This window comes from Aphelocoma coerulescens, chromosome 3 (assembly GCF_041296385.1).
Source record: "Aphelocoma coerulescens isolate FSJ_1873_10779 chromosome 3, UR_Acoe_1.0, whole genome shotgun sequence".
Lineage (NCBI taxonomy): Eukaryota > Metazoa > Chordata > Aves > Passeriformes > Corvidae > Aphelocoma > Aphelocoma coerulescens.
The window spans coordinates 57,347,591-57,373,512 of record NC_091016.1 but is presented as its reverse complement, the minus strand read 5'-3'; the positions used below and the strand labels follow the sequence as shown (position 1 = coordinate 57,373,512).

General features: G+C 41.4%; 1 protein-coding gene across 13 annotated transcripts in view; it reads left to right on the top strand.

Moving 5' to 3' along the window:
* The window catches only part of SASH1 (SAM and SH3 domain containing 1), a 535,562-nt gene that overhangs the window by 456,633 nt on the left and 53,007 nt on the right, over positions 1-25,922 (top strand). For 12 of the 13 annotated variants that reach the window (XM_069010408.1, XM_069010410.1, XM_069010406.1 and 9 more), the window contains 2 exons: positions 16,943-16,993; positions 17,115-17,164. In XM_069010408.1, coding sequence (XP_068866509.1) covers positions 16,943-16,993; positions 17,115-17,164 — 101 coding nt within the window. Of the gene's footprint in view, positions 1-13,513; positions 13,533-16,942; positions 16,994-17,114; positions 17,165-25,922 lie in introns of those variants that run through there. The other variant, XM_069010416.1, reaches the window with a different exon arrangement.

The window sequence follows — 25,922 nt, the reverse complement described above, 5'->3', positions numbered from 1 at the left end:
AAGAATTTTACTTTCCTTTTTCATAGTGTGGAGGACATCAAAATGTATCGCTTTGTAGTATACCTGGAACTGGAGAGATGGGAGAAACAGCTGGAAAGAGAAATGGGCTCAAATTAGCCTTGCATGCCAGTCCCTAATACTGCAGTAGTCTTTCTGTAACTCATCCTATTTTACATGGGGTGCTAGCCAAAAATTTCATTATTTTTAATTTTGTTGAAAATAATGATTACAATCATATTTAGATCTACCAAGAAACTGACTTTGAAGACAGTAAAGCAAATAGTTCATTCATTTTTTCATTCTGATCAGCTAATACATTTATTTTTTGCAGTAAACTTCAAAATGTCTTTCTGTTCTCTAACACTGAGACTTGAAGTGATAGAAAGGAATGGTGTAAAAGACAAGCATTTGCCAGTGCTAGAGAAGCCAAGGACGTACAAAGAAAACAGATTAATCTAGTGGCAAACAGGCAGAGGCCATGAAGAACAGTTTTTACAGCAGATATCTTGCATAGCCAGCAAAGGGACTGGAGCAGGCGTGATCTACTGAGATAACCTCACATTTTAGTACCTAAACAACAGCAGCAGCATTTTGAATCCTTGTAGATGTTTCAAGGCCTTGTCAAGGAGGGGGCAGCTGCGGAAGAGTTGTGAGAATCCATTCAACTGGAAACGTTGTGCTGTTAAAAGTTGGTGCTTCATTAGATCTGAAGGGAACTGAAGGAGTGAGGAAACAAAACTGTTAATATGAAAAGCTAATAATTGAGTTTAGTTTATGTAATTAATAATGTCTGATTCAAGCTGAGAGCTGGGAGGCAAATTAGTTACTGCTTAAAAAGTTTAATGATAAAGATCATGTTAAATAAATTCTATCACCTTATTTAAGCTTAAGTTTTGTCATTTTAAAAGACAAAGCGAGAGCCATATGTTATATGAAAACAGGCTCTGTTATAGTATATCCTTTTTCCATGGATTGTTTTCAGGAAGCTAGAATTGAGTATGTGTCAAGGACAGGGAAACATAAAAAAGAAGCATTGCTTCAAATCAGAAATTATTCATATTTTGGCATTACAATTTCATTAAGATTTGGAGTTTGTTTTCAAAAGTGCAGAGTACCAGTAGATTTTTGACATTGAAGGAATTCTGTTAAATCCACTGTTGCAGTCATAGGAGCCTTCGTGGAATTTCAGTGCACGAGGGGTATACCTGGGTGTTGGGATTCCCATGAATTTATAAGGAATGTTGAATTATGAAACAGGCTTCCCTATCATTGCTGCAGCACCCACTCTTTATTAGCAGTGACCAGTTTCCACCCTCTTGTCTTCTTTCCTTTTGTGATCTGAAGCACTAATAAAGAGTGGCCTCTGGGTATGCTGGGACAACAAGTGATTTACTCTTTTTCCAAATTTAAAAAGAGATGTCTGTCCTCTAAAGGCTTGGGTAGTTGTATAGAAACTGCAGTTTATGCACAGTAAAATGTGAAAGCTGCAGTTTTCTACAGACACTGCAATACTGTGCAATGAAAAATGAAGATATCCTGTGTTATTGACTAACTTGTCTTACTGCTGGTACTGTCTTGTGTGATCAGGATTTAATCCTGTAAAACCTGCAAAAACATGCCAAGGTTTAAACACACTAGTGCTGTTGCCAGCCATGTGCTTAAATACCTTGTCCTAACTCCTCAATTTCTCTGAAATATTACATTAAAAAAAATACATATAAGAATTATCATAGATTAAATGAAATGAAGAGCAGATGAGCCAGAGAATAAAAATTGATGCTGATGAATTTCAGTGTCTCTTTCTGCTTTGAAAGTCAGTGGACGTGCATAAACCCATAGTTTCTTTATAGAACTGAGTAGCATGCTGAGTACGTTGCAGTACACTTGATCTAATCCTTATTAGATTGGAGGGACCTGTTGGTGTATGTGAAAGTCTAGTGTAGAATATGGGATATTGTTCTATAGTTTCAGCTACATTTACTAATGTACTATTTTTATTTCACTTGTTTTTTAACAAAACCTTGCATAATTGACAACTCATTCTGTATCCATTGGCATTCACTTATTCACAGACTGCACATAACCTTGAATAAGAGACAGTATTGTTGAGAAGTCTGTATTTAGAACTGGATCTGAAACAATAAAAACTTAAAAAGAAATGGTTTGTTCACTAATAGAGCCTCAAGATGTTGTAACTAAACCCTGTTAGGGCCATAACCTGGAAAAAAACCTTAAGGTACAAAGAGGAGTGTGAGCAGGAAAAAAAAAATTAAGCCTTTGGTCAAGACATTTTGTTGCTGTCCTGGTTAGAGCAGATTTGTTTCCAAGAAGTCTGGACTGCTTTCCCTGCTGAAGACGGTTGAGCAGAGGAATTTCTACCATGGACACTCCCATAACAGTGGCAGCACCTGCCCAAACAAGCAGGTCTTCGCTGCAAAACCCCAGGCATTTAGAAACTCTTGCAGGTGTTTGTACAGCTTAAGTTTTACTTCGCTCAGGTTTTCCATACCATGGTAAGTTAATTTAGTTGGAGTACCTACCAGCAAGCTGAGTCATAATGCTTACACAAAGACATTTGCAAAGACAGGGTGTTTGGTGATTTGTTCGTGGAGCTTTGCATTCGTAATTTACATTTGCTGGAGGGAAGAGGAGACAAGATTGAGCACGCTTCCTCCCCGAAGCAAACCCTTGGCTTGTCGTGGGCAGGCAGCTCACAGTGCGCTTGCTCCCTGGGATTGCAGCAGTGACAAAGCAGAACTGAAAGTGCTTAGCTGCAAATTATTAACTGAAGTGGTTTGACTTCACTGGCTTTTCCTCAGTCTAAAGCTTTGACTGCTATTTGATTTAGATTGCAATCGAGAATTGTTATTGCTCACAGCAATACTGCAATGTTAAGAGGCACCAAGGTTTCTGGACTTGTGGGTCTCATTTACTAGATGTTTAGTTTATGTTTCTTTTGTACCTTTGCTACTGCCTTTCTCTTTGTGGGTTTTGTGCAGTTGGTTGGGTTTTTTTATGGTTTTGCTGATGGTATTTTATTCCAGGTATTTTATTCATCTCCAGGATGAAGTCTGGCTCATCACTTCTTACCTTGAGGATTACAGTGTACAGTCTTCTTTGGTCTTTCTCTTACTACAAATTTCCTAGCTGTCAGCATTTTCTTTGTCCATGCTAGTCTTGTGCTTTGTTATGTCACTGCCCGTAATACTTAATTTTTCCTTCTGGTTTTTGGTTGGTTGGTTTTTGTCTGTTTCTGTTCAAGGTACACACTTATTGGGAAGATTATTGGGAAGACCTAGTTATATGAAGTAGGAGTCATGATGAAGCCCCAGGTTTCTGCAGCGTGACAGTAATAGGTGGCCTTTATATTGACCCTAATTTAAGTGAGCCTAATGTGGAGCTTGCTTGCTGTAGCTGCCCTTCAGTGTGTTGTGGTTTAACCCCAGCTGGCAACTAAGCCCAGCACGGCCACTCACTCCCCTGCCCTGGTGAGATGGGCGATCCAATCAGAGGAGTAAAAGTGAAAAGACTCATAGGTTGAGATAAAGACAGTTTAATAGGTAAAGCATAAGCTGTGCACACAAGCAAAGCCAAACAAGGAATTCTTTTACTGCTTCCCCTGGGCAGCCAGATGTTCAGCCAGGAAAGCAGGGCTCCATCATGTGTAACAGTGATTTGAGAAGACAAATGCCATCACTCCTAGTGTCCTCATCCTCTTCCTCCTTCTTCCCCCAGCTCATCATGTTGAGCATGATGCCATATGGTATGGTATATCCCTTGGATAAATTGAGGTTAGTTGTCCCAGCTGTGTCCCCTTCCAGTTTCTTATGCACTCCCAGTCTGCTTGCTGGTGAGATTCAGAAAAGGCCTTGACTCTGTGTAAGCACACCTGAGCAATATGAAAAATGTCCCTGAATTATCAACACTGTCTCCAGCACAAATCCAAAACAGAGCCCTATACTAGCCACTGTGAATAAAATTAACTCTACCACAGCCAAAACCAGCACATTCTCCACTTTATTCATTACCATTTATGTCATTCTCAGGTACCGCACTATCCAACACATCCTCATTATTTGCCACCACCTTCTCATCCTTTGATACAATACACAGGTATTATTCCCCTGGCCTATGGACTATCCCTGTAAAACATCCATAAAGGTCCACTGTGTTTACTCAGGACAGGAGAGGTGGTGTGGTGTGTGGAATTATCGGGCACCAAAGCCAGTTCAAATCAGTTTGCTGCTGCCTGTGGAACTGCTTTTTGTAAGACTTGTCCTCCACTGCTTTGTGTGGTTCCTGCCGTAGTCATTCCTCTGATATGCAACCCAAATTATGGGTTACAATGATGTAAACCTATAGCCATTACAGTCTCTGCCCCTTGTCCCTTTGAGCCAGACCATTGAACATTTCAGTGGAACTCCTTTCCTTGCTCCTAGCCTGGCTAAGCCTTATCCATGGACTGCAGTCCCTTATGGCTGTGCTGGCTCCAAGTGGAGCCTTTATCTCTGAGCCACGGTCACTTTAGGGATACAGCTGCCATGGCATGGGCCTATCCACAGTCTCAGTTGCTTTGAGGTGCATCTGCTCCAGTGTGGCCTTAGCCACAGTCCCTTCAGAGATAAACCTGCTCCATCATAGCCTTACCCATGGTTGCAGTCCTTCCAGGGAAATACCTACTCTGTTGTGGGATTAGCCATGGCCACATGCTATCAGGTGCTCCAGCATGGATTTATCCACAGCCACTGATGCTTCAGTATCTACCTGCTGCAACAGACCTATCCCTGGGCCTCAGTCCCTCCAGAGGTGTTCCTGCTGCTGCACTGACGTAACCACAGCCACAGCCGCTTCGAGATCTGCCTACTCCCACCTGGACTCACCCACAGGTCGGGTCCCTTTGACTGAAGCTCACAGCAGAGTCCCAGCCAGCAGCACAGACACACAGTGAGTCCCTGGCCACCTGCCAGCCCCGGCACATCGCCAGTGCTGTTATCACAATGTTCCCAGGCACAGCACAGTGAGGTGATAAAGCAGCACAGCAGCAGCAAGAGCAAAAACCAGCCACTAACAAGCACTAGACTAATGTACAGTCAGGCAAGCAAGGCTCCTGACAAGCACCTGCCAATTAATAGCTAATCAGCAATTACAGCTATAAATTCAATCTAGCACATTCCAGTCAAACCTTGTTTGTTGTTGTTATCTTGAACCCTGCAAGACCCATGTTGGGCAGCAGAATGGACTGTTGTGGCTTAACCCAAGCTGGCAATTAGGCCCCACACAGCCACTCATTCATTCTCCTACAGTGGGATGATGAAGAATTGGAAGCAGTACAGGTGAGGCATTACTCCCTTAATGTCCTAGTTTTGCCTTGTTTGTCAGGACATTCCTGTAACTTATGGCCAACTCTTGTGCTGCTGGAATGCCTGCATAAGTTCACTGTATAGTGCTAATAGCAGAGGGGCAGGGTTTTGAGTGGACCTCCAAACAAAAGTAGGTATGCATTGCTGAGGCCTCTGTTTTGCTTCATGTGTGTTTGAAAGACGAGTTATAAAAATTCAAAGCATACTGGCATTTTTAATGCCATAATTTGATTACCTGTGACTGCAGTACTCCTTTAATAGTAAAACATGGCCCTTAGTGGACGGGGGGGGAATAGAAGGTGCATGCGGGAGTGCAAAGCTGTACAGGCTTTGCTGGAATGAAGTGCATGTGCTACATGTACTCACAGCGTCACTGAAAAACTGTGGGTGGCTCTTGGAGTGCAAGACTGCCCTGCACTTGTGCTTCATTTGTTTCTGCAAGGCTAGCTCTGTGCATCCATCTTAAAGTCACGTGTGACCCAAAGTCTGGTGGCAAAAAAGGCTGAAGTTTCAAGTGGAACCTGGGAAGAAGTCTGTTGTAGTTCGTGCTTCAGGAGCAACTTCAGGAATAAGCAAGGAGAAGATGTTACGCGAGAGAATAATTTGTAAGGCTTTACTGCAGCACTCTTAATTCTCCAGTGAATAGTTGTGGATAATGATTGCAGATGATTTGCTTGGAGCAGTGGTGGCAGCTTTCTTTGCAGATTCCTCTGGCCTGAGTTATCTCTAGTGACTGAAGGACAGATTTTTGCTGAGGTTCAAATGCTTTGTCTGTAAGCAGCACATAAGTGTCATGATTATTTTTTCTCTGCAGACATTCGTGGTACTAAGTTTGTTCATCATTCAGCAATTGGCCTTTTATTTGGAAAGGACCCTCACTCAGCCTGTGATGGGATAACCACATGTTGCGTAGCAACCCAACAAGCCATACCAAAACTGTGCCTCACCATCCTGTGCTAGCCTGAAAGTGGGGTGATGCACTTGGATAAGGAGCAGCTATCAGGCCCAGGGACTGCACAAGCTGATCTTACCAGGAGGCTGCTGTGGCCCCGGGGGAGGGTTCTGGCCTCCACTGACCTCTTCTGGGGAAAAGCTCTGCTCCTCCTGCTTTGAGCAAAGAAAGGAGCATTTTGCAGTTGCTTGATAGATCCTCAGATTTCAGATTTGTTGCCCTTTAGATTTAAGCATCACAGAAACTTGTGTTAGGTACTTTTCTTCTGTTTGGCCTGTGTGCCAGGGCAAATCCCACCTTCTACCCCAACTGTTGGTCATGTGCAGTAGCCCACTTGTGCCTTTTCAGCAGAACGGCTGAGCTTTGCAAAAAGTGGCTGGAGCTCTGCAGCTGGGCTGGCGCCCGGCCCAACCGGGAGCTGTTAATGGCGTGATTGAAGCCTTTAATTTAACCCCTTACCAGCAGTTGTGCTGAGTGGTGTTGGAGCTTTCAGATGTCACTGTTCCACCATTACCCTGCAAAGCAAAGTATGCAGCAATAATCCCACAGAGCAAGGTTCCTATTAGCTGCACCACCAGCTGGGGCTGTTCCTGTTTACTCCATCTATGGCATATGAATTTCTATCCCAGTCTTACTTTAAATGTAAATAGAAAATGAAGTATATTTCTATTAATGGTTGTCTAGACAGAAATTTTTGTCATGAGTGTGTAGAAGGCAATAATTACTTCTTAATAATCTCAAATAGGGATGTTGTGAATCTTCTGTGTAAATAACCAAATTGTGCCAGATAGTCTAATGGCATTCAATACTACTTTTTTCCCTCTGATGGGAACAATCTTCCATGTTGACTTTGAGCCTAAAAAATGCATCAGAGTTGATTTGAAATTTAGTTCTGTAATAATCATCATGTGATGACCAGTGATGAATATTAAAGTAAGGTTCTGGCCCAAAGAATCCGTCAAATGTAGGCTTCAATTTCAAAAGTAAAGAGAGAACAGCTAATTTAAAAGTTCTCTTATTAAAGGTAGGTTTTATAGCAGGAAGAATGTATAAGTACAGACTAGCAACTTGTGGTCTAGTCCTTTTTTTGCATTAATGTGATTAATTTGTTTTCAGTTCTTTTGTTCAAGAAATTAATTTTTCCTCTCATATTGTAGGAGCCTTTGAAGTTAGCATCGAACTGTCAACCTTTTTCTCTCTCTTCTTATCCCCTCACATCTCTGGAGTGTGTTTATGCAGGTTGAGAGCAAGAAGTGCAGTGCCACCTCTAGGGAATGAATTCATGCTATCAGTCTTAATTTTCAGGTGTTCAGTTTCACATATCAACCTATGAAACAGAACCAGTTTGATTTCAAGTTAAACATTTATTCTGTTTCTTTAAATGGTTGTAAAAGTCGTATTTTAAAAATGTGTATCTATAATAAAACCTTTCCCAGTATGACCAGTTTCTCTCCTGCTTCAAGTGCCTTCTTAAAAACGATCCTGAAATAAACTGTTTCTCCTGAGTGAGTACATTGTAATAAAGAAATGTTATTATAGAGTTAGTTCCCAGTATGCTGACACAAGTTTGTCTGACAGAAGTTTTTTTTCAAAGCTGTTCGTCATTTGTATTCCTGCTGTTTCCATTGCCAAAGTGGCTGAAATGGGGGTCAGACCCCACCAGCCCTCCATGTTTATAAGTCCTGAAATACACAGCATATCTCATGTTGTTGCAGCTTTTTGACTGTGGTCCTCTCATGAGATAATGAACATAGAAATCACTAAGGGGGAACTGAACTGAATTTAGAAAATTAAAGTGATAGTGCAAATCAGCAGAGTGAGCCTACCCACCCTAAATCACAGAGAATGGATGGCTTGAAAGCTTGGGCTGCAAGGCTTACTGCCAGCAAAGACCTGAGTTCAGGATGTCTGCCTTTTTAACCTCTGAAAGAGGAAAAAAAGAGGTACAGTGTTACTGTCAGTTGGAAAGCAAGAATCTCTTTTGCCCAAATGTTTATAATTTTGATGTAATTATTTTTGCACAAAAAGATGCAACAGTAGGCTGTTTGAATTTCTTCATGGAAATATGAGAAAGCCGGTAAATGTGCATGTGGGCACAGCCTCATGATAAGACTGCTTGCCAGGGATAATGTGGCTCAGGTCCTGACTCAGCTCAACTCTCTGTTACATGGTTCTGTTGCCTCTTTTTCCTGGTGGGGTTGGTTTGGGATTTTTTTCTGTGTTTTTCGAGGGGTTTTGTGTTGCTTGTGGTTTGGGGTTTTTTTTGTTTTTACTGGATTCTTTCACTTCTCTAAAAAGTTCAAAGTTAAATCCATTCCCTGAGCAATAGCACTAAAACTTTCAGAAATTCTGTGCTGGGTGTGAGAAAGTCTTAAATCGATTTTGTTGAATTAAGTAAGGGCTTTAATCGTGCTCTGAAAGGTTCCATTTCATGTTTGAAAAAAACCCATGGAGCAGGTATATGCACATCTATACGTACAGACTTTTTAAAACTGGAAACATGGACGTGCAGGTTTTTATAGAGGCTTTTGAAGCCAAGAGAAAGTCAGGAGCTCTGAAGAGCACAACCTGATAGCAGCCACAGGCAGCCCAAAGACCAGCAGCTGTAGAAACAAAGGGTAGAGCCAGATTTCTTCCACTGCCCACAATGCTGTTGAGTTCTGAATTTTGGGTTTACCTTCTACAGCTAAAGAACCTGACAGAAGGAGTTGAATCTTTTTCATATGTATTTGGGTTTGGGTTTGAGTCTCTGCAATGTGAGGTGTCTCAAGTAAAAAAAAAAAAAAAATGGAGAGAACTGTCTAATTCTACTGAGTATTGCAGTGAATGTATGATGGAAGTTTCTGACTCAGAATGCCTTTCAGTTTGTCATAAATCAGAAACAAAAAATTAAAAGGTGTGGGGAAGTTTGAAACTAAAATATCCTTTGCTTTCCACTGCATAACCTTTATAATTTTTAAAAAATCTGTATTTTTTTGAACAAAGTAAAGCAAATCACTGCTTTTCCCAAAAATTCAAGCAAAATTTTGGCTTTTTTCCCCCCTGAAATGGGGGACTTCATTGCTGATACTCTATACGTCTGTGGTAATAAAAAAAGAACTTTTGTAGATCTCTTAATAAGCAGTGTTTTCTCTTGATTTACCTCCTCCTCAATTTTACCAGGGTTTTTAAAGCCTTAGTAACTCAAAGTCGACTTGGTTTCTGATCTTGGTAAATTATTGTTTGGTGCAACATAAAGTGAAAACAACATACAGTTTTTAAATGTTAGCTATCACAGTGATGATGTGAAGGGGTATATACTTGTAAAAAGTCATCAGTGTTACAGTAACAACACATTTTACAAGAATCCCTGAGCCTTGAGCGTATCGATTCATCCAGCACACAAGCTTCTGTTCATTTGGGGTATAGATCATCTGAAGTTCCATGTGCTCGAGACATGGATATTGGCATGTAGGTACACAAGTGTAGTATCAATACAAATATGACTGTGGACCTGTGTTATCCTCTGTTTCCATGGTGTGTCTGAAAGGATTTATAGCATGGCTGTAGAAGTTTTCCTGGAGGCATTGGTCAAAGTCTGAGCTTCCCCTTCTCTTTCCTTGCTGCTTTTCAGAAAAAAAATACATCTTTTGTTGTTCTTGGAAATACTGAAGAGAAATTGAGAAAATGGCAAATAATAGAAATACAGTACATTTTTGTGTACATGAAAATGAAGAATTGGTAAGATCTGAAAAGTGTTTTCAGAGGGAAATGGAGAACATCACTGATCCGTAGGAGTAGGTGTCCTGAACTTGAAGAGCACATAAAAACAAATCAGGACTATTGGTATTCAGAAAGGTATTTGCCATATTCAGCCATGGCTTTCATGGCAAGGAGATGCTCGTGGTTGTTTTCTTATCTTATCAGTGAGTGCTTCACTTCAAAACCACTCGAAATTCCTAACCCCACAGTTACAGAAAGCAGGCTGCAGGGTGGTGGTGATAGGGATGTGTGGCTCACAGAGGTGCTGCTTTCCTCATTAATTGAGGTTGTTTGTTCAGGAGGTGACTGTGGCCAAAGTACCTCAAAGTGCTGCCATTAGCCGTCCTTGCCAAAGGGCCAGCACCTGGGCAAGGAATCTGTACTTGGCTGACCAGACTGTTCCTACCCCAAAGTACCCTATAACAAACTGTTGTTTGCTTGCTTGTGTATTCATTTCTTTTCTCTCTTCCTTTTGTTGTGCTTTTCCCGCAGGATAAAACCCTCTCACTGGGGGAAGTGGTGGCTGTTCCCCAGGCCCATTGTCAGCTCTCGAACAAGAAGGGCCCCATTTGGGCAGTATCCAGTTGGGCATCACCTCGTGCCTCCCTTGTCTGTGTCACATCCTGAGTCCTCTTTGGCTTCCCATTTAACCATTCTTGATGTGGTTTGTTTGGGGCTTTTTCATTCCTCTGAAACATTACAGCTCTTCCTGATGCCAAAACCACTTTCTCTATCTTAAAGTCCTCCCATGGAGGATCGTGGAAACCCATGTCTTTCACTGTGTTTTCCAAAATTATTTCACAAAAGTTCTTTTTGGCCTTATCTGGACAATAAAAGTCAGCTGACAAATGTAAGGATTTTTAGGCAAAGATGGCAGGTCTTATCATCCTTTTTATAGAGCTTTAGTGCAGAGGCAGTTCACAAGAACACTTTGGTATTGTACCATTTGAGTAACGAGTGTAAAATGCATCAATCAAAGACCTGCTGTGTCTCAATCACATATTGGCCTTTATATTAATATGTTTTTAGCACAAAGATAGCTGCCATAGTTCTGGGCTTGCTTCATCTTGTTTGGAAAATTGATCAGAAGGTATTTGATTTCCCTTCTGCAGAATGCTCTGTTCGCATATCGATTTTCCTTTCTCTGAAGCCCATTTCTATTGAGGCTTTTTTGTGTTTGTGCCATAATTTTGCTGGACTCTGCTTCTGTTTATTACAAGTAAATTTATGTGTTAGCACTGCCTCACTTTTTGTTGTTACAGGGCTTTACAAAAACTGCAGTTTCTCTGTAATTGCTAATGAATTATGTTTTTCAAAATCATTGTGGAATGTTTTTCGGCCCTGTGGCTCCCAGCCTTTTTGTTGACTGCAGTGTATTTGAGATGGGTGAAAAAAACCCTTCTGCTTTTATTGTTGGCAAAGGGAAGAGAGAGGGTCCGGTGTTTGCCCCTAGATGTGTTAGGTTCGATAGGTTCTGGTGTTTGCGTCAAGCTGAGAGGCAGGATTTGTCTTCCCTCTCCAATACTAAAGCAGACATGTGAGAGTTCCAACAGTGTGTTCTCTCTGAAGCTGCATTTCATCAGTAGTTAAGCTAAGCGTTTACCTATGTCTGCGCTTCTGTATGAGGCATTGGGACACTTGGATTATTGTTTCATGCATAAAAGTACTTATTGTTTGAAATGTCTTTTTTTTTTTTTTTTTTTAACCATCCCTCCTGCATAACTCATTTCCTTGATCCAGAGTTTTGCTGCTGCTGCAGGATATTATCATTTAGCATGTGTCAGCTCAGGCTCTAATGTGCAAGGAGCAATGGTGCAGAAAAACCTTCTTTCTTCACTGAAACAGCTAAGGAGATGGTCCAGAGGTTGTGGTTTGAAACTCAAAATGGCACTTTAACTAATTTGTACCACTAGAAAGGCACTGAATTGTTAGTTCCCTGAAACACTTGCTGAAGTGGTTGACACAGGAATAGGTCTTTTTTATTTCTTTATTCTGACCTGCGCCTCATATCTAGTGACTTGTAGGCAATTTCTGTTACACACCTGAATACCTGTGCTGTCTCTTTACAGGGGTTTCCCCGTGTCTTCCCTAGCACCTCTGCAGAGGCTGAAATGTAGAGTGTGGTGGGGGACTCCAGGCAGATTCACTGCTTTCAAAATAAACCAAACTCTTACAAGCCTTCAGTGCTCTTCTGTCTTTCAGATACAGCTTTGTTTAACCATTTGAGAAGCTAGACTAGAACATGCAATGCATGTTCAGAGCAAAGAGAGAAAACTTTGGGGAAAAGACTGGCAGAATTTTCTCACAGAATTTTCTGCTTATTTACACCTGCTGAAATGGGTTCATAAAATTATTTATAGATTTATGAGCATTTTAGTCCTCTCCTTTTTACTGGTTATGTCACTGAATTTTCCCAGCACTCATCTGGGTCTCACGTTGCACACTTTCTGTCTGCACAGTGAGATTAATCCTGTCATGGGATCTGCAGAGGAGTGCTTAAATTTATGATTCAAATGGACACAGCTCTTGTGGCAGAAATTGTGAAGAGGTTCATGAATTTTTAATTAGAAGGGATTAATTCAATGAGTATAATTTGCTAAACTAAGTTGTGGTGTGGAGGATAGATGTAGCTTAATGTGTAAGTAATTAAAATATGCACATTCCCCCTAGAATGTGTGAGCCATACCCTGGATAACCAAGTTTCCTTTCAGATGCTCTCCTCTGCTATGCTTGTGTATTTCAGGAGCAGAATGCCTTCAGATAGGCTGTGATATGCCTCTTACCTGTTACATTACACACAGAACAAGTGAACTGAAGTTACCATGGAAGGAAAAGTCCCTCATGAATTCAAAACCTGCCATTCCAGGCAGGAAAAGGTTTTACAGCTTCTTTCCTGTGTATTTTGTGCTTTGTACTTTCTTCCAAGTTGCATTTTTCAGACTTGGCTCATAAATGGTTGCAAAACTGTTTTGAAGATTTTTACGAGCAAAGTGTATAAAACCAAAATCACAGTATTTAGTAGCCGGCAGGAATTTGAAAAGAAAATGTATGCAAATGATCACATAAATTCAGGTACAAAGTAGGCAAAAAAAGCTACCTGTGAAGGAAGCTTCTTTCTTGAGCCCTAAGGCAAACAACTAAAGGCTTGAAACATAAGCTACAAATCCTGCTTGTTAAGCTTACTGCACACATTTTCTTCCAAAATGAGAGATTTGTAAAAAGCATTTCACCAACTTGCACTTCTGCACCAGGACTCCCAAGGCTCTGTGGCAGTCGCTCTCTGTGGCACCCACAGTGCAGAAGGGTTGGCGATCCCTGGGCCGTGCAACACCTGCCATCCATCCTTTCCTCCAACTGCTGGGTCAGAGCTTCTGCCAGGACCTCAGGGCCTTGTCCTGCGCCCATCCTCTTGATGGCATTGGCTTTGGATGAAGGAGGAAACAGGAAGGAAATAGGACTGCTAAGAAATGGCTTTAAAGGTGGGAGAACAAAATTCCTCTACAAGCTGAGATTGTTTTAAATCAGATGTAGGTGACTTGATGGAGGAATCCCTAGTTTAAATTCAGTGGGCTTACTCTACAGGATATTAACATTACTAATTTTTAAAACCTCCCCCTTCCTTTTTTATCAGTATTTGAGATTCTGTGCTGTTCTGACCTTGGACCTCAAGGGAAGCTGGACGAGCTGGTGCTAAGCCACTGTTTGCTTTCCCTCTAATGTGTTCCCTGGGGATTGGATACAGTTTATGAATATCTCAGTTTCTCCAGAATATTCAGATCCTAGTTGCTGATTTTAGTAGTGTATTGGACAAGTTTAATATGCACCAACAGTTTCTGGGTACAGGATAGGTGCCCTGCCTAGAGCCCCTTAAATCCGGAAACCATACAAGTAAATCAGTCACCTTTGGGAAACACTGGATTTAATAGTGTAGCTTAAGGAGTCTGCACTCAATCAGGTACTTTCTCAGATCATCGAGTTTCTTCAGAGCACTGTGTAGCATGTAGGTGATGTGAATTTTCTGGTACACCTCAAACAAGTTTTATGGGCACATGTGGAGGGCAGTTACCTGAGGCAGCAGACTGCTCCACAGAAAATACCTATCGCTCTGATGCCTGCTTTGTCTAGACAAGAGCTCTGGAAATGCAGGCTAGGGATGTTTCTTACTCCAGCCACTGTTCCTGTAAGCCCAGGCTGTCCTCTGTTTCATTTTTAAGTTTTTGTTCAGAAGGATGAAAGGTGTACTTTAATGAAACTAACCTTTAAAACTATTTTCTGAAAAGATCGTATAGCGTGCTTGAGAACATGCCAACAGTACATTTGCTCAACCTTCTAGAATTAGTCTTTGGTAAAAAAGGGCCCTGATGCTAATGAATTAAAGTCAACACAACGTGTGGATTTTAAAGTGAGGTTTAATGTGAGGTTTAATGGATTTTAACCAAAATAAATAGAATTGCTCAAGGCTGATGGAAGTTCTGTGGTCTCTGATACAGATCTAAGCCAGAAGTTTAGTTGAGAGTACTATTTCCCTAAGTATTTTCCTTTGGTTTCTTGTGTAAGTAGAAATAGCAAAAAATATCATTCTGCTGGAAAGGCAGGTAGGAATATTAATCATAACAGTGCAGGACTATCAGATGTTTTGCATTCCAGCATTGCTAAGTAGAGCTCTAGACAAGGGAGAGGGAAGTTGTCCTTGCTTCTGCCCTCCACAGTCATCTTGGTCCTATAAAACCTTGGTCCTGTTCTAACAGGGTGGGCTTGACAGCAAATGAGAAAAAAGAAAGTAATACAACCAGTTTTTTTAGGATTTAGTTACATGGGATGCAGCTGACTGTCCACATGAATAGTTTTATGCTGAAAGTAGTAGCTTTTCATCTAATTGTAGTCTCAGGCTTCAACTTCACAAGCAACTGCTCAAGCAAAAGACTTGTCGTGGGCGGCCAGGCAGTATCTTATAAATGGTAATTTACAAAAAAACTAGCATGTTTAAATAATGAAAAACCAAAACACTTGCAGCAAGCAGCTTTTTAAGACGACAGACAAATCATCAGGAACTTGGGATCTAAAGGGGTGTTGGGGACACGGTGGATTCTCCTGACTGGCATACTGGAATGTAAAACTGATAAAATGCTCCTTTTCTCATCAGTGCAGCAGAGTGTGGACAAATGAGGTGCTCGTGAATGGCAGATGTTTGGATTGTGGACCTTGACTTTCTCTCCCTCCTTGCAAAGGGCTAGGCAGGGGTTGGAGAGTGTCTGAGGAGGATTTGCAGCAATGTGCCTGCAGCCTTTTCCAGATGCAAAACTTAGATTCCATTTTGACAGAACTAATGGAGAATGAGAGGGATGCCTGGTGCCAAACAGCTAATTTCATTTTTCTGATCTGCGAATATCTGTGGAATTCCCCTGGCCTTGGTCCAGCTTCTGCTTGAGAGAAGTCCTGTTGGGTCTGTCAGTAAGTGGATGTGATCGCCTTTTCATGTCCACTTTCACTCAAGGACTTCATTTCCCTTGGTGTGTTACAAAATCAGCAAAAGCAGATACGCAGAGAATGCATGGTCAGGCAAAATCCCCCAGTAGGGCAGTGACCCAGTGTCAGCCTTGCACCCAAGCAAGGACATGGCCATGAGCCATCCTGTGCCCTCCCTGGCTGCCGTGGCCAGCAGTGCAAGCTGACTCAGTTGTGTGATGGTAGAGCAGGCTCCTTTCTACTCTAGATCTTGCAGACTTCCTGAGAATGGAGTTAATCCAACACCACTTCATGGCAGTCAGTGGTAATTTCCTGTTTAGTATTAAAAGGCTGCATTTCCAGAAAATTGTGTCTGGTTGTGGGGTTTTTTTTTTTAATTAAATCCCAAGAATGTTTTGTCACCCTTTGTGTAAACAAAGGGCATAGGAAGTACAATTTCACAGAGATAAGAGTTTTACATGTAGGCTGAGGAATGCATGAACAAGAAGTCCTTCAGTACTGTGAAACAAATCTATGTCTTTTTTTTCTTTTCTTGAAGCATGTACACTACTGCTTACACAGCTGTGATGAGTAAGTTACAGAATTCAGTTTGAAATAACTTCACAAGGGCTAGGACTGGCAGAGAATGAAGTAGGAATAAGTAACTTACCCCATGATTTCACGTGAAGATCAACCAACAAAGTGTAGTTCTCAGTACTGACAGCTCATATTATCTTCCCCCATTCTAACTGGAGTTTTCCCACTGATTTCAGCTAGACATGTTACTAGTATGTGCCTTTTAGGCAGTTGGCTTGCAGTCTTAGATACCATCAGTGGGACTCCCTCATCTAACTTGAGGTAGCTGAAACCCGTTGGGCAAGTTGTTCTGTAAGGGTATCTGTGTATCTCCAGCTACTGCAAAGGGAGCCTGGATGACTGAGTTCTGGAGTAGATGGTTATATCCTAGATGTTTGTAGAAAAATGGTTTGAACTCCATACTGCTGACAAGTTCCTGTGTGAGAAACTGGTCTTGCTGAAAGGCATCTGCATCCTCTCAGAATTTTTTCCTCACAGAATGGTTCGTTTAATGCAAGATTTTCCTGAAGGTAATTTCTTGGAAATTGCACTTGAACTTATATAACAAATATTGCAGTGATCTAGTGAAAATAAACTCTCTGTTTCTATTTTGTTTTGAATGACTTCTGTTTGGCAGTTTAACTTTCTGTATTCTCCAATGATAAGTATGAAATTATCTGTTTTACTGGATTATTTCAGAATTTATTCTGAAAACAGTTCCTTCTGGAGTAGTTAATATTCCTTGTATGAACTGTTTTGACATAGTTCTTGGTTCTGTTACTCTCTTTCTTTTCCGTTTTTGTGCCCTTCAGATTTCTTCTTTCCAGTGTTTGCATATTTCATTAACTTGATATTTATTGTATTTTAGGAGAAACCTGATGCCAGCCCCACATCTCTACAGCTGCGATCCCAGATTGAGGTAAGCACTTAGACTTTGATCATCCAATTTTGTTTGTTTGTTCTTTAATTTTATATTCTGCATAAATTGGGTGAAGGCTTCTCTAGTGTCTGCTCTCAGTGCTGCATGTCTTCTCTTGCAGGAGTCCCTTGGTCTCAGCAGCACTGCATCAACACCCGACACTGAAAGAAAGTAAGTGAAGGCACAGGAAGTGAGAAAGGAGGGAGGGGGAATTTGGTATGTTTTCTTTTTCCTTGGAGTAAATTAATTTTAGATTGTACTGATGTTTCTAGATTTCAGATCCAGACACTATGAATGAAACCTGTTTGGGAACCTGCTCCTTCTCTTCCTTCTCTTCCTCCCTTTTGGCCTTTTATTATTTTGGGTTTTTATGCCAAGGGAGGGGTGTTGTTTCTCTCTTCTGTGAACACTTGGGGTGTGCATACACCAAGATGACTGGTAGTCATTTCTGAGGAACATCAGTGATTCCACATTCTCTGCAAATTAAACCTGCTTTAAAAATTACTTTCTCTGACTAGACCTAAATGCAGCCAAAAATGACAGGTGAGGGGAAGGGAGAATTACAAACTTACATTGCATTCCTTTTCCTGTGCGCTCCTGAGTTTGTAAGTGTGCTTTTGAAGAAGGTGCCAAGGGAATGAAGTATTTAAAACCAAGTTAAAAGGAGCTTTAATTTTAGCGTCCTTAATAAAAACCTCTCTGTGAGGACTGAGAGGGTTTCTGTTTACTGTCACCTCCTGCTGCAATGTGTGTGCTTGTTTTCTGTGCCTTCTTCCTTTGATCCCAAGATCTTGGATCCCTGCTGCTGAGGGTAACATGCAGTGGTGCATGAAGACAATGGATGCTGTATGTCCAATTGCCTGCACTTTCATGAGGTAGTGCCAGCTGGACCAGTTCAGAGGGAGTATGTGGAATCCATTTGTGATAGGACATGCTTTTGGAAGGTTTTACAGTCCCACATTTGAATATCCTCTCGTGTTTCATCACTGGGCAGTAACTGGAAGGTTTCTGCCCTTGGTTTTGCTAGTTCAGTAGGACTGTCAGTCCCAGAGCAATCTTTGGTGGATGCGGCATATGGGACTTGCCTGAGCACTGACCCTATAGAAGTCAGTTGTGTGGAAGTGTACAACTGCTTAGGGGCTTCCTTGGGGCTTGTCTGGAAGCTGATTGATGCTAAAGGTCCAAGAATGTGATAAATTGTCTTTTAGAGGTGCCTTGTCTTGCTTCATCACTCAGAGAGAAAAGCAGAGATGGTTTGGTTGAGGTAGATGATCATTTTCAAAACAGCCTAAGACAGATAAGGTGAATTTTACCTTGGGTACCATCACTGCCCCTGTATTACATGCTGGTAAAAGAGAAGGCCTAGAAGTCTTAGAGTTTAATACTTTGTGCTTCAGATATTGAAATATGGAAAAGAATCCTTGAAGGATACCTGGCTGTCCCAACATTATAATGAAACCAGAAGTGCCAAGTAAATGGGAACTGTAATCTGGGAAGTAAACCTGCAAGATTATCCTATAATCATATGACTTTCCTCTCAGCCTCAAAACACTTTACCCATGGGTAAATATCATAATCCTACCTCAGGTAATAATGAGATAAAGATCTTGCAGGAGGACAGCACAGAACTTGGAAAAAACTCCACTTACATGTTCTAACCAGCTCCTAAGTTGTGCCTCTGTGTAGGTGTTCTATCACAAATAACTGAGTGAGAAGACAGTATCTGCAAAAACTTCTGAGTGACTCCTCTGAGACAGCCCATTTACAGAAATTACATTATCTTAGTTCAGATGAAAGGGACATGCGATTTTCGTGGACCTTTCAAGAATGGAAGCATGCCATTTGAGAATTTGTAGAAGGGTGTATGTGATTAAGCTGATCATATATATGAAACTGGTGCAGGACAGGTTGTGCCAGATACTTGCACAATAAGAAGCAAGGCTATGTGATGCATGATAATTGGACAAGGTGTTGAAAATAGTAAATTATATCTACTCAATACTGTACAAATTATTCAAACCTGAAATTATACAGGCCTGTGCCTATTTGTGACAGCCTGCCACATCAGTGCTGGCCTCACCCCTCTAGCCTGGAAGGCTGAATTGTCACAGGAATTACCTCTTCCAGGGAGGCAGAGTTTATAAAATTGATCTGCAGGAAAATGACCACTTCAAGCCCATCTGATATATCTGTACTTGCTACTAACATGTTGAATTTGATATTTTTCAGGGGAGGATGTTGTGTTGGCCCCAGGGGTTTTTGTGGGGGTTCAGTGTTTAGTATATGGCTTTCATCAGAATTTTCTGTTTGGGCATGCTGCTAGACATGGGAGCTTGTCCCTTTGGGGGACACTGTTCTTATGTCCCTCTCATGCATGAAAGATGTGAGGTAAACCTTCTACAAAACTTCTTTCATTGTAAGACTAGTTTGCCAGATATGAAACTTGATGCAGATGTGCATTGGTTTCTGATATTCACAAAAGGAAAGATTTGTTCAAAACTAGACATACAGACTTTCAGGAGCTGGAAAATGTGTTTTTGTGAATACTCTTCCACAAGTAAAAGCTTATCCAAGAATAGTTACAATTCTACATATTGAAAATCCAAATGTTTTCCTAGGGTGAAATGGATTGTTTCTGGTCCGGTGTTCTGAGCAAGTTGCTTTAGAAAATAAAGGAAGTCCCAAGGAAAAATCTATATTGAAATAAGGAGACAGCAACTGTCTGGCTGGAATGTGGTCACTCTGAGTAGCTCCCTCACCCAGCAGTGCTGCCTGCATACCCTACTGCTGAACACTACCATAGTCTAAAGTTTTAAAATAACACATCTGGATGGTTGTTTAATTTGACAGAGTTGAGACATTCTGGACAGAAAGAAGCTTTGAGGGAACCTGGGAAAAGCAATGTTTGCTTTAACCTGGTATGGTTTTCCTTTTCTGTGCTGCTCAGCTGGAAGAGAGAGCCCAACAGGGTCCACTGTACACCACACTGAAAACAGATTAACCTTGGTGGTCTGTGGTAGGAAAAAATCCTGTTTGTGTGGTCAAGCAGTGTATGTTCAGTCTTGCCTTGAGTCTTACTAACCCTGCTGCCCCGTCTGGCCTAAAGTCAGTGCCCTCAGTCCAGCAAGTTGCTCAACAAGTATCTGTCTAGTGAGTGATGGGTTCTGCCACAGATGAGCAGCAGTAGGGCCTGTAGGCAGGCAAAAGGGATTAAATGAGCCTGGAGGCAGAATTGTTTGTCACTGTGAGTCACTGTCCCCCTCGGAAGGCATTTGGGGCAATACTACCTTCCTCTGTTGCTGACAACACTGTTCCTCTTAATTAGATAAAGCTACAAAAAAATTAGATGAAGCTATATGTGAACCTGCTCTATGCATTATATGTGCCCTACCAAATATGCCTTTTTTTTTGATTGGTTCTGACAACAAAAGCAAAATCTTCACTCAGCGGCAAAAGCCTCTGAGATTTATGTGAATAACAGCAAGGGTGCTGATGTGCCCTGAGAAGCTATCCATAAACAACAAAAAACAAAGTCATGTTTATTTAAGCTTTGCTTCACAATTGCTCTGGTTTTTTGGCCTTACTGGAGTTCCTTCTATAAATTGAAACAATTCACGAGGTTTCTAAGTCATATCATATTCAGCAACTAATGCTGAGCATGGAATGAGGTATTTGTAGCTTTCTTCTCTGTATAATAAATTTCACTTCCCTCTGCCCTTTTCAAGATTTTCATCTTTTAAACTGCAGTCTTGCTGACAGTTGTGGTGCTAGTGTAGCTTTGCTGTTTCTCAGTGTGCCTTCAGTAAAGTGGCAACAGCATCTTTAACAGTGATATTATCCATTTTAAACAAAAATCTCCCCAGAACCACAGGTGCTTCCATACAGACACATTGACTTCTGCTTTTGCTAGAAGAATCATCAGTGTAGAAAATATGCAGTAAATGTGTTCTTTAGCAATTACTGTTACTTCTCTGACCCCATACCATGTTCATCTAGGGATGTATTGTATATACAATTCCTATTATTTCAAAGTGATGGCAACACCCCAAGGATGTTTACTCAGATAGGGTACTGAGCAGAGTTTTCTCATAATTGTAAACAGAGCATTTAAACAATGTAACCCAACTTTTAGCCTGTTCCCATTTTTGAGCATTCAAGTCTACATGACAGACTGATGAGCTCTGCATGTTTGCCAGGAAATCCAGGTTAAACCCAGTCCCCTGAACTCAGGCTTCTGCATCCTGACTCTCATCCTGTTTTTAGAAGAACTGGGGGGGATGTTGCAGAAAGGAAGCTGTGTGTTTTCCCTCTTTGGAAGTAGATCTATTTGCTGTCACTGTTTGCTCCATCAGCCTTTGGGCTGAGTTTCAGATGTGGTATATCTGAGAACTGCCGGGAAAGAAAAGGAAGTCGGTGAGAGACTAAAGAGCACTGCATACAGATAGAATGAGGTACAGACATTCCTATATACTATTTTTTTTCTTTACAGTTGCTAGAGAAAGAAAGGATGAAACAGTGCTCGAGGTAACAGTTGTGTCCTGTATCTGATGTTTCAGTCATTCCCACCAACTTTATGTGGCAGTGGGTATTAGGAATTGTCACCTCCTATGTGAATCACCTGCACTTTCTTGAACTGTACCACTCAAGTGCACTCCTGACCAGTGAATGGTCACACTTCATATCAATTGCCACAATTCACCCTGCTGTACTCCTCAGACTGTGACTCGGTACAGCTCAAACATTCTTGACCCTGTAATACTCAAGACCTAAATCCAAGACTCTGCCAGAGCAGGGAACTGGCCAGAAACATATGTGTCAGGCAGAAGGAGAAAAGCAGGCATGTGTGGTGTGCAGGTGACACGGGGCAACATTGCTCAAGGGCTTTGCATTCCCCTGGTGTGGGGGAGCTGCTGTGCTCTGGCAGCTGCATCCTCAACTCCCTACTTCAGCTGCTCCTGAGGGCAAATGTCTGTCACCCTCTGTGTGTGCAGGATGTTCACCCTCTGTGTGTGCAGGATGTACCGAGCCACTCACACGTTACATTCATTTGTTTGAGTTTGGCCAGATCTCTGATGGCTTGTTGGGAATGTCACAGCTGGAGCTCCTCAGGCACTGTGGCTTTCTCGGAGGTTGTTAGTGGGCAAGCAGCAAGGCCACAGCACAAGTGGCTGCTATGTGCATTGTATCTGTTGTCACTGAAGGAGAGACGATTGACTGAATCTGTTTTTAAGAATTTTTTTCAATGAGTGTGCCATAGTACAGCCATTCAGTGCCCCATGGTATAAACTGGAAGTCCATATTAACCTAAGGCTGGGAGAAGGCTTACATTTCAGTGTTCTCATCTTCCACAATGATTTTCAGTGAAAGCTACAGAAAGGTTCATACAGGCCTCAATTCTGCCTCTTTTGGTACACTAATCTACTGGCCTTTGCCAGTAGTTTTTAACACTTTATTCCCTAGTCTTCTTTCCCTGCAGCATCCAAACTGCAGGTCAAGATTTGAATGCAGGAGGTTATTAAATCCTCCCTCCAGGTCATGGATGGGGGGCTTAAATTCTATCAGTTTAGATTCTGGCAACTTCTCAGATGCCCAGATTAATTCTGGCAGGTATTTGTAAGCTCATCTGCAAAGAAAGAGGAGTGCAGGTCTGAAAGAGGATGTGAGGCAGAGAGAGGGCAGAAACTGAGAAGAACAAAGCAAAAAACAAACAAGTCCCCCGAACTGAGGTAGCTAAAGGGTGCACTTAATTGCCAAGAGAATAAATTCTTCCTTTTGCATAGTTTAAAAATAGAAAAGAATATTGGAAGAAAAAGAAGTAAGAGCTTTTTGTACTTGAGATGTTTGCACTTAAGATACATTTTTTTTTATAACCTGTTCTTGCAGAAATCAAAAAGAATCAGTGAATGTGTATGGCCCTGTTTTCACTTGTTTGAGGCCTGATTTAGTCAAAGGCAAATTATTCATGCTGCTTTTAAACAGCCTCCTCAAGAGAAGTAGGGCAGGAAACTCCCACAATAACCCACACAATGGGAGTGAGAGGCCAGCCAAACGCCGCCTGGGACACGTGAGGAGGGAAACCAGTGTGCCTTTGAGCAGCTGGAAGAAGATTTCAAGCCTGGTAATTTTGTACAAGGAAGTATGAAGGGCACATTTCACAAGAAAGTCTGACTTGTCACAGCGAGTTGAGATGGCACATAGTGAGCAATACACAGAGAGCAGGGAAGCATTGCCTGCAGCGTTGGGCCCTGCTCTTTGCTCTCAAAGAGTTTTTAGCTGGCAATTATCTGCCCCCTGGATGGGACCAAGCATTCTGTTATTAAATACATGATGTACTTCCATCTGCCTGCTGCCAGTCCCCAGACCGAGCCCATGGGACCGGCGTGGTGACTTCCATGCTGGTGATGATACAGAGTACACACACACACACACACACACACACAGAGCCCACAAGCAGCTCAGTGTTTGTTTCCACTGAGAAAGTTTTGACCTGCTTAAAGAGCCATTGCTATGGAAACCTAATGAGAAGATAATTGAATGAAACCTCTTTGCTTTCCATCCCTTTCTCACACTGGTGCCAGCAAGGTCAGAACCTTGCAGGCCTCCTTTCTCTTCAGGTTCATGCAAATTTGATAAAAATACCAAAGGCCCATTTTCTTCCCTTTGCCAGCTCCAGTTAGATAAATTACCTTGTATTCAGTCAGGAGCAGTTACAAGTCTGTCAGTTTTTCATACTAATTATGTAAGTGGGCCATTTCTAATGCACACGGATAACCAAATGACTCTGCAGCAGAGCCAGCATGGGCTTTTGCATTGGTTTATTCACCACTCTGAATATGCATAATATTTGTATACTAAAAATCACATCTAAACCATTTTCCTCAGTGTACTATAAATAATCATTGGTAAGGAATGAGAGGGGCAGTATCAGTTTATTGAAGATGATAGCAGTAGTGGTCTCATCATCATATGGTGCTATGCACCTGTGGATTTTATGGTCCATAAATGAGAAGCAACCATTTGTTAAAGCACATCTGCATTTAAAATATAAATGGCCATCATTCTCAGTTCCCAGATTTGTTCTGTTTTGAGAATGATGAGTTTTCAAAAATCAACAGGCACATTCATGAAAGCAGCACATGGTGTCATTTGTTTCCTTTCCCAGTTCTGTGGAGTACCAGCACGTTCTTGGGGCACATATGACTGTGTCTCTTGTAAAATCAACCACTCTCTATGCAAGATTAGCTCTGGTGTTTTTCTGTCTGAGATCAGAATCAGTCCAGAGCTAACAGGAAAACTGTAGCCTAGTTAAAACCAGTCTTAATATTATCAGACTGGCTTAGTTGGCTTGTGATCGAAATGTGTGCATTGGTTCTTCCTTGTGCACCAAGTTTTGGAGACCACTTCCAGGTTTCAAAGGTATTGCTTAGGTGTAACAATTTTATCCCCACTGCAGCACCTCTATGGAAAGATAAGATTCAGAGACCATTTTAGATGTCAGGCTTTGACATTGCTCTCAAAAAGCCCCCAGGCTGCAAAACAAGAACCAAAAGTGCCCTCCAGAGGCAATCCTTATGATGATGTCTTCAGGGTCTAAGATGTCTGGTCAGGTCTCTTATCTTTCAAGCAGCCTCCTATAAAAGCAGTTCATTAAGTTTTTGAAGTTGTCCTCCCTTTCTCTACCTACTGTTGGAAGTTTGTCCAAATAGTTAGGAAATGTTAGCTTCTCTTTTCTAATTTTTTCCAGCATGTGCCTGTTTCTGTGCCTGCTTTATTAACAGGCAATAAGTTAATCTTCTTGCAGCTTTCCAATTTGACAGGCAAAACTTTCCTAGCTTTCTTTTGTAAGATAAATGTCCAGTTCTCTGGCTATTCTAATAGCTTTCTCTCTACCACATCTAGTTTGAACTCATCTCTTTTGAGCGTGAATAATGATGGTTGTACAGCCATTCCCATATATATTTGTTTTTCATATTCTTCATACTGCCATTGGAATTTCCTTTTAGGAAAAAGCCATTTAGGATTAATGTGTAGGTTTTTTTCTCAGTCGTCCTTTTCCACCTGGTATCCCCAGGTACTCTGTCATTTGCAGACCTCCAGCATTTGAAAGACTGACTTTTGTGTCCGTCTTGTTTGTGCATTTGCACATTTTAGTGTTGAATGTGTACTCATTTCTGTTAAGCCAGTCTTTTTAAGCAACAAGTTCCTTGTCCAGGTTCTCCGCTGAAGCTGTTGCTACTAAATTTTGTGTCACTGATCACTCCCTGAGTGGCCTGATGTAATTTACTAAATTTTGCTCAAACCCATCAACTCTCTAAGGTAGTAATATTTGGGTACTCTCAAAAGTAGCTCCATTTTTAGATTATGTATTTTGTTTTCTATTTTGGGGGTTTTTGAGCTTTTTTCTCATTTGTTTTTTTCAGCAGTTTGGCTTGAAGTGGCACAAAGTACTGGCCTAGAGATGGTTCAGGATTTGTGAGATAAATGAATTAAAGTTTTGACCCCATCCACTGCCCACTTACAGAGATTATGGGTTGATAAGAAAATTCTCCTTCCCTCTGGCTGTAAATTTTGGTTTTTTCCTCATTGTGTGAACATATACCCATACATTTCTTCTGCTTTATGTGGTGACAGAGTACATTTCATGTGAAAGCTTGCTAATGAAGTTGTACATCAGACCACAACAAAAACGAAGGCCTCCATGGTGGAGTAATGGCATTTGGCTCCCTTTCAGACACACAGTGCTGAAACTTCTGCCAAGTGTCACTGCATCATTAACTTTCAGTACAAGTTATCAGTCTATGAATGGAAGAGCACAAATCGCTTTCAGTGCACGTTCACAGAAGCGCTGCAGATTTAACAGAGGAAGGGAGTGTAATTTGCAAATCAAACATACAGTGACTCCAAGGTAGTATGGATTTTTCACCAGACA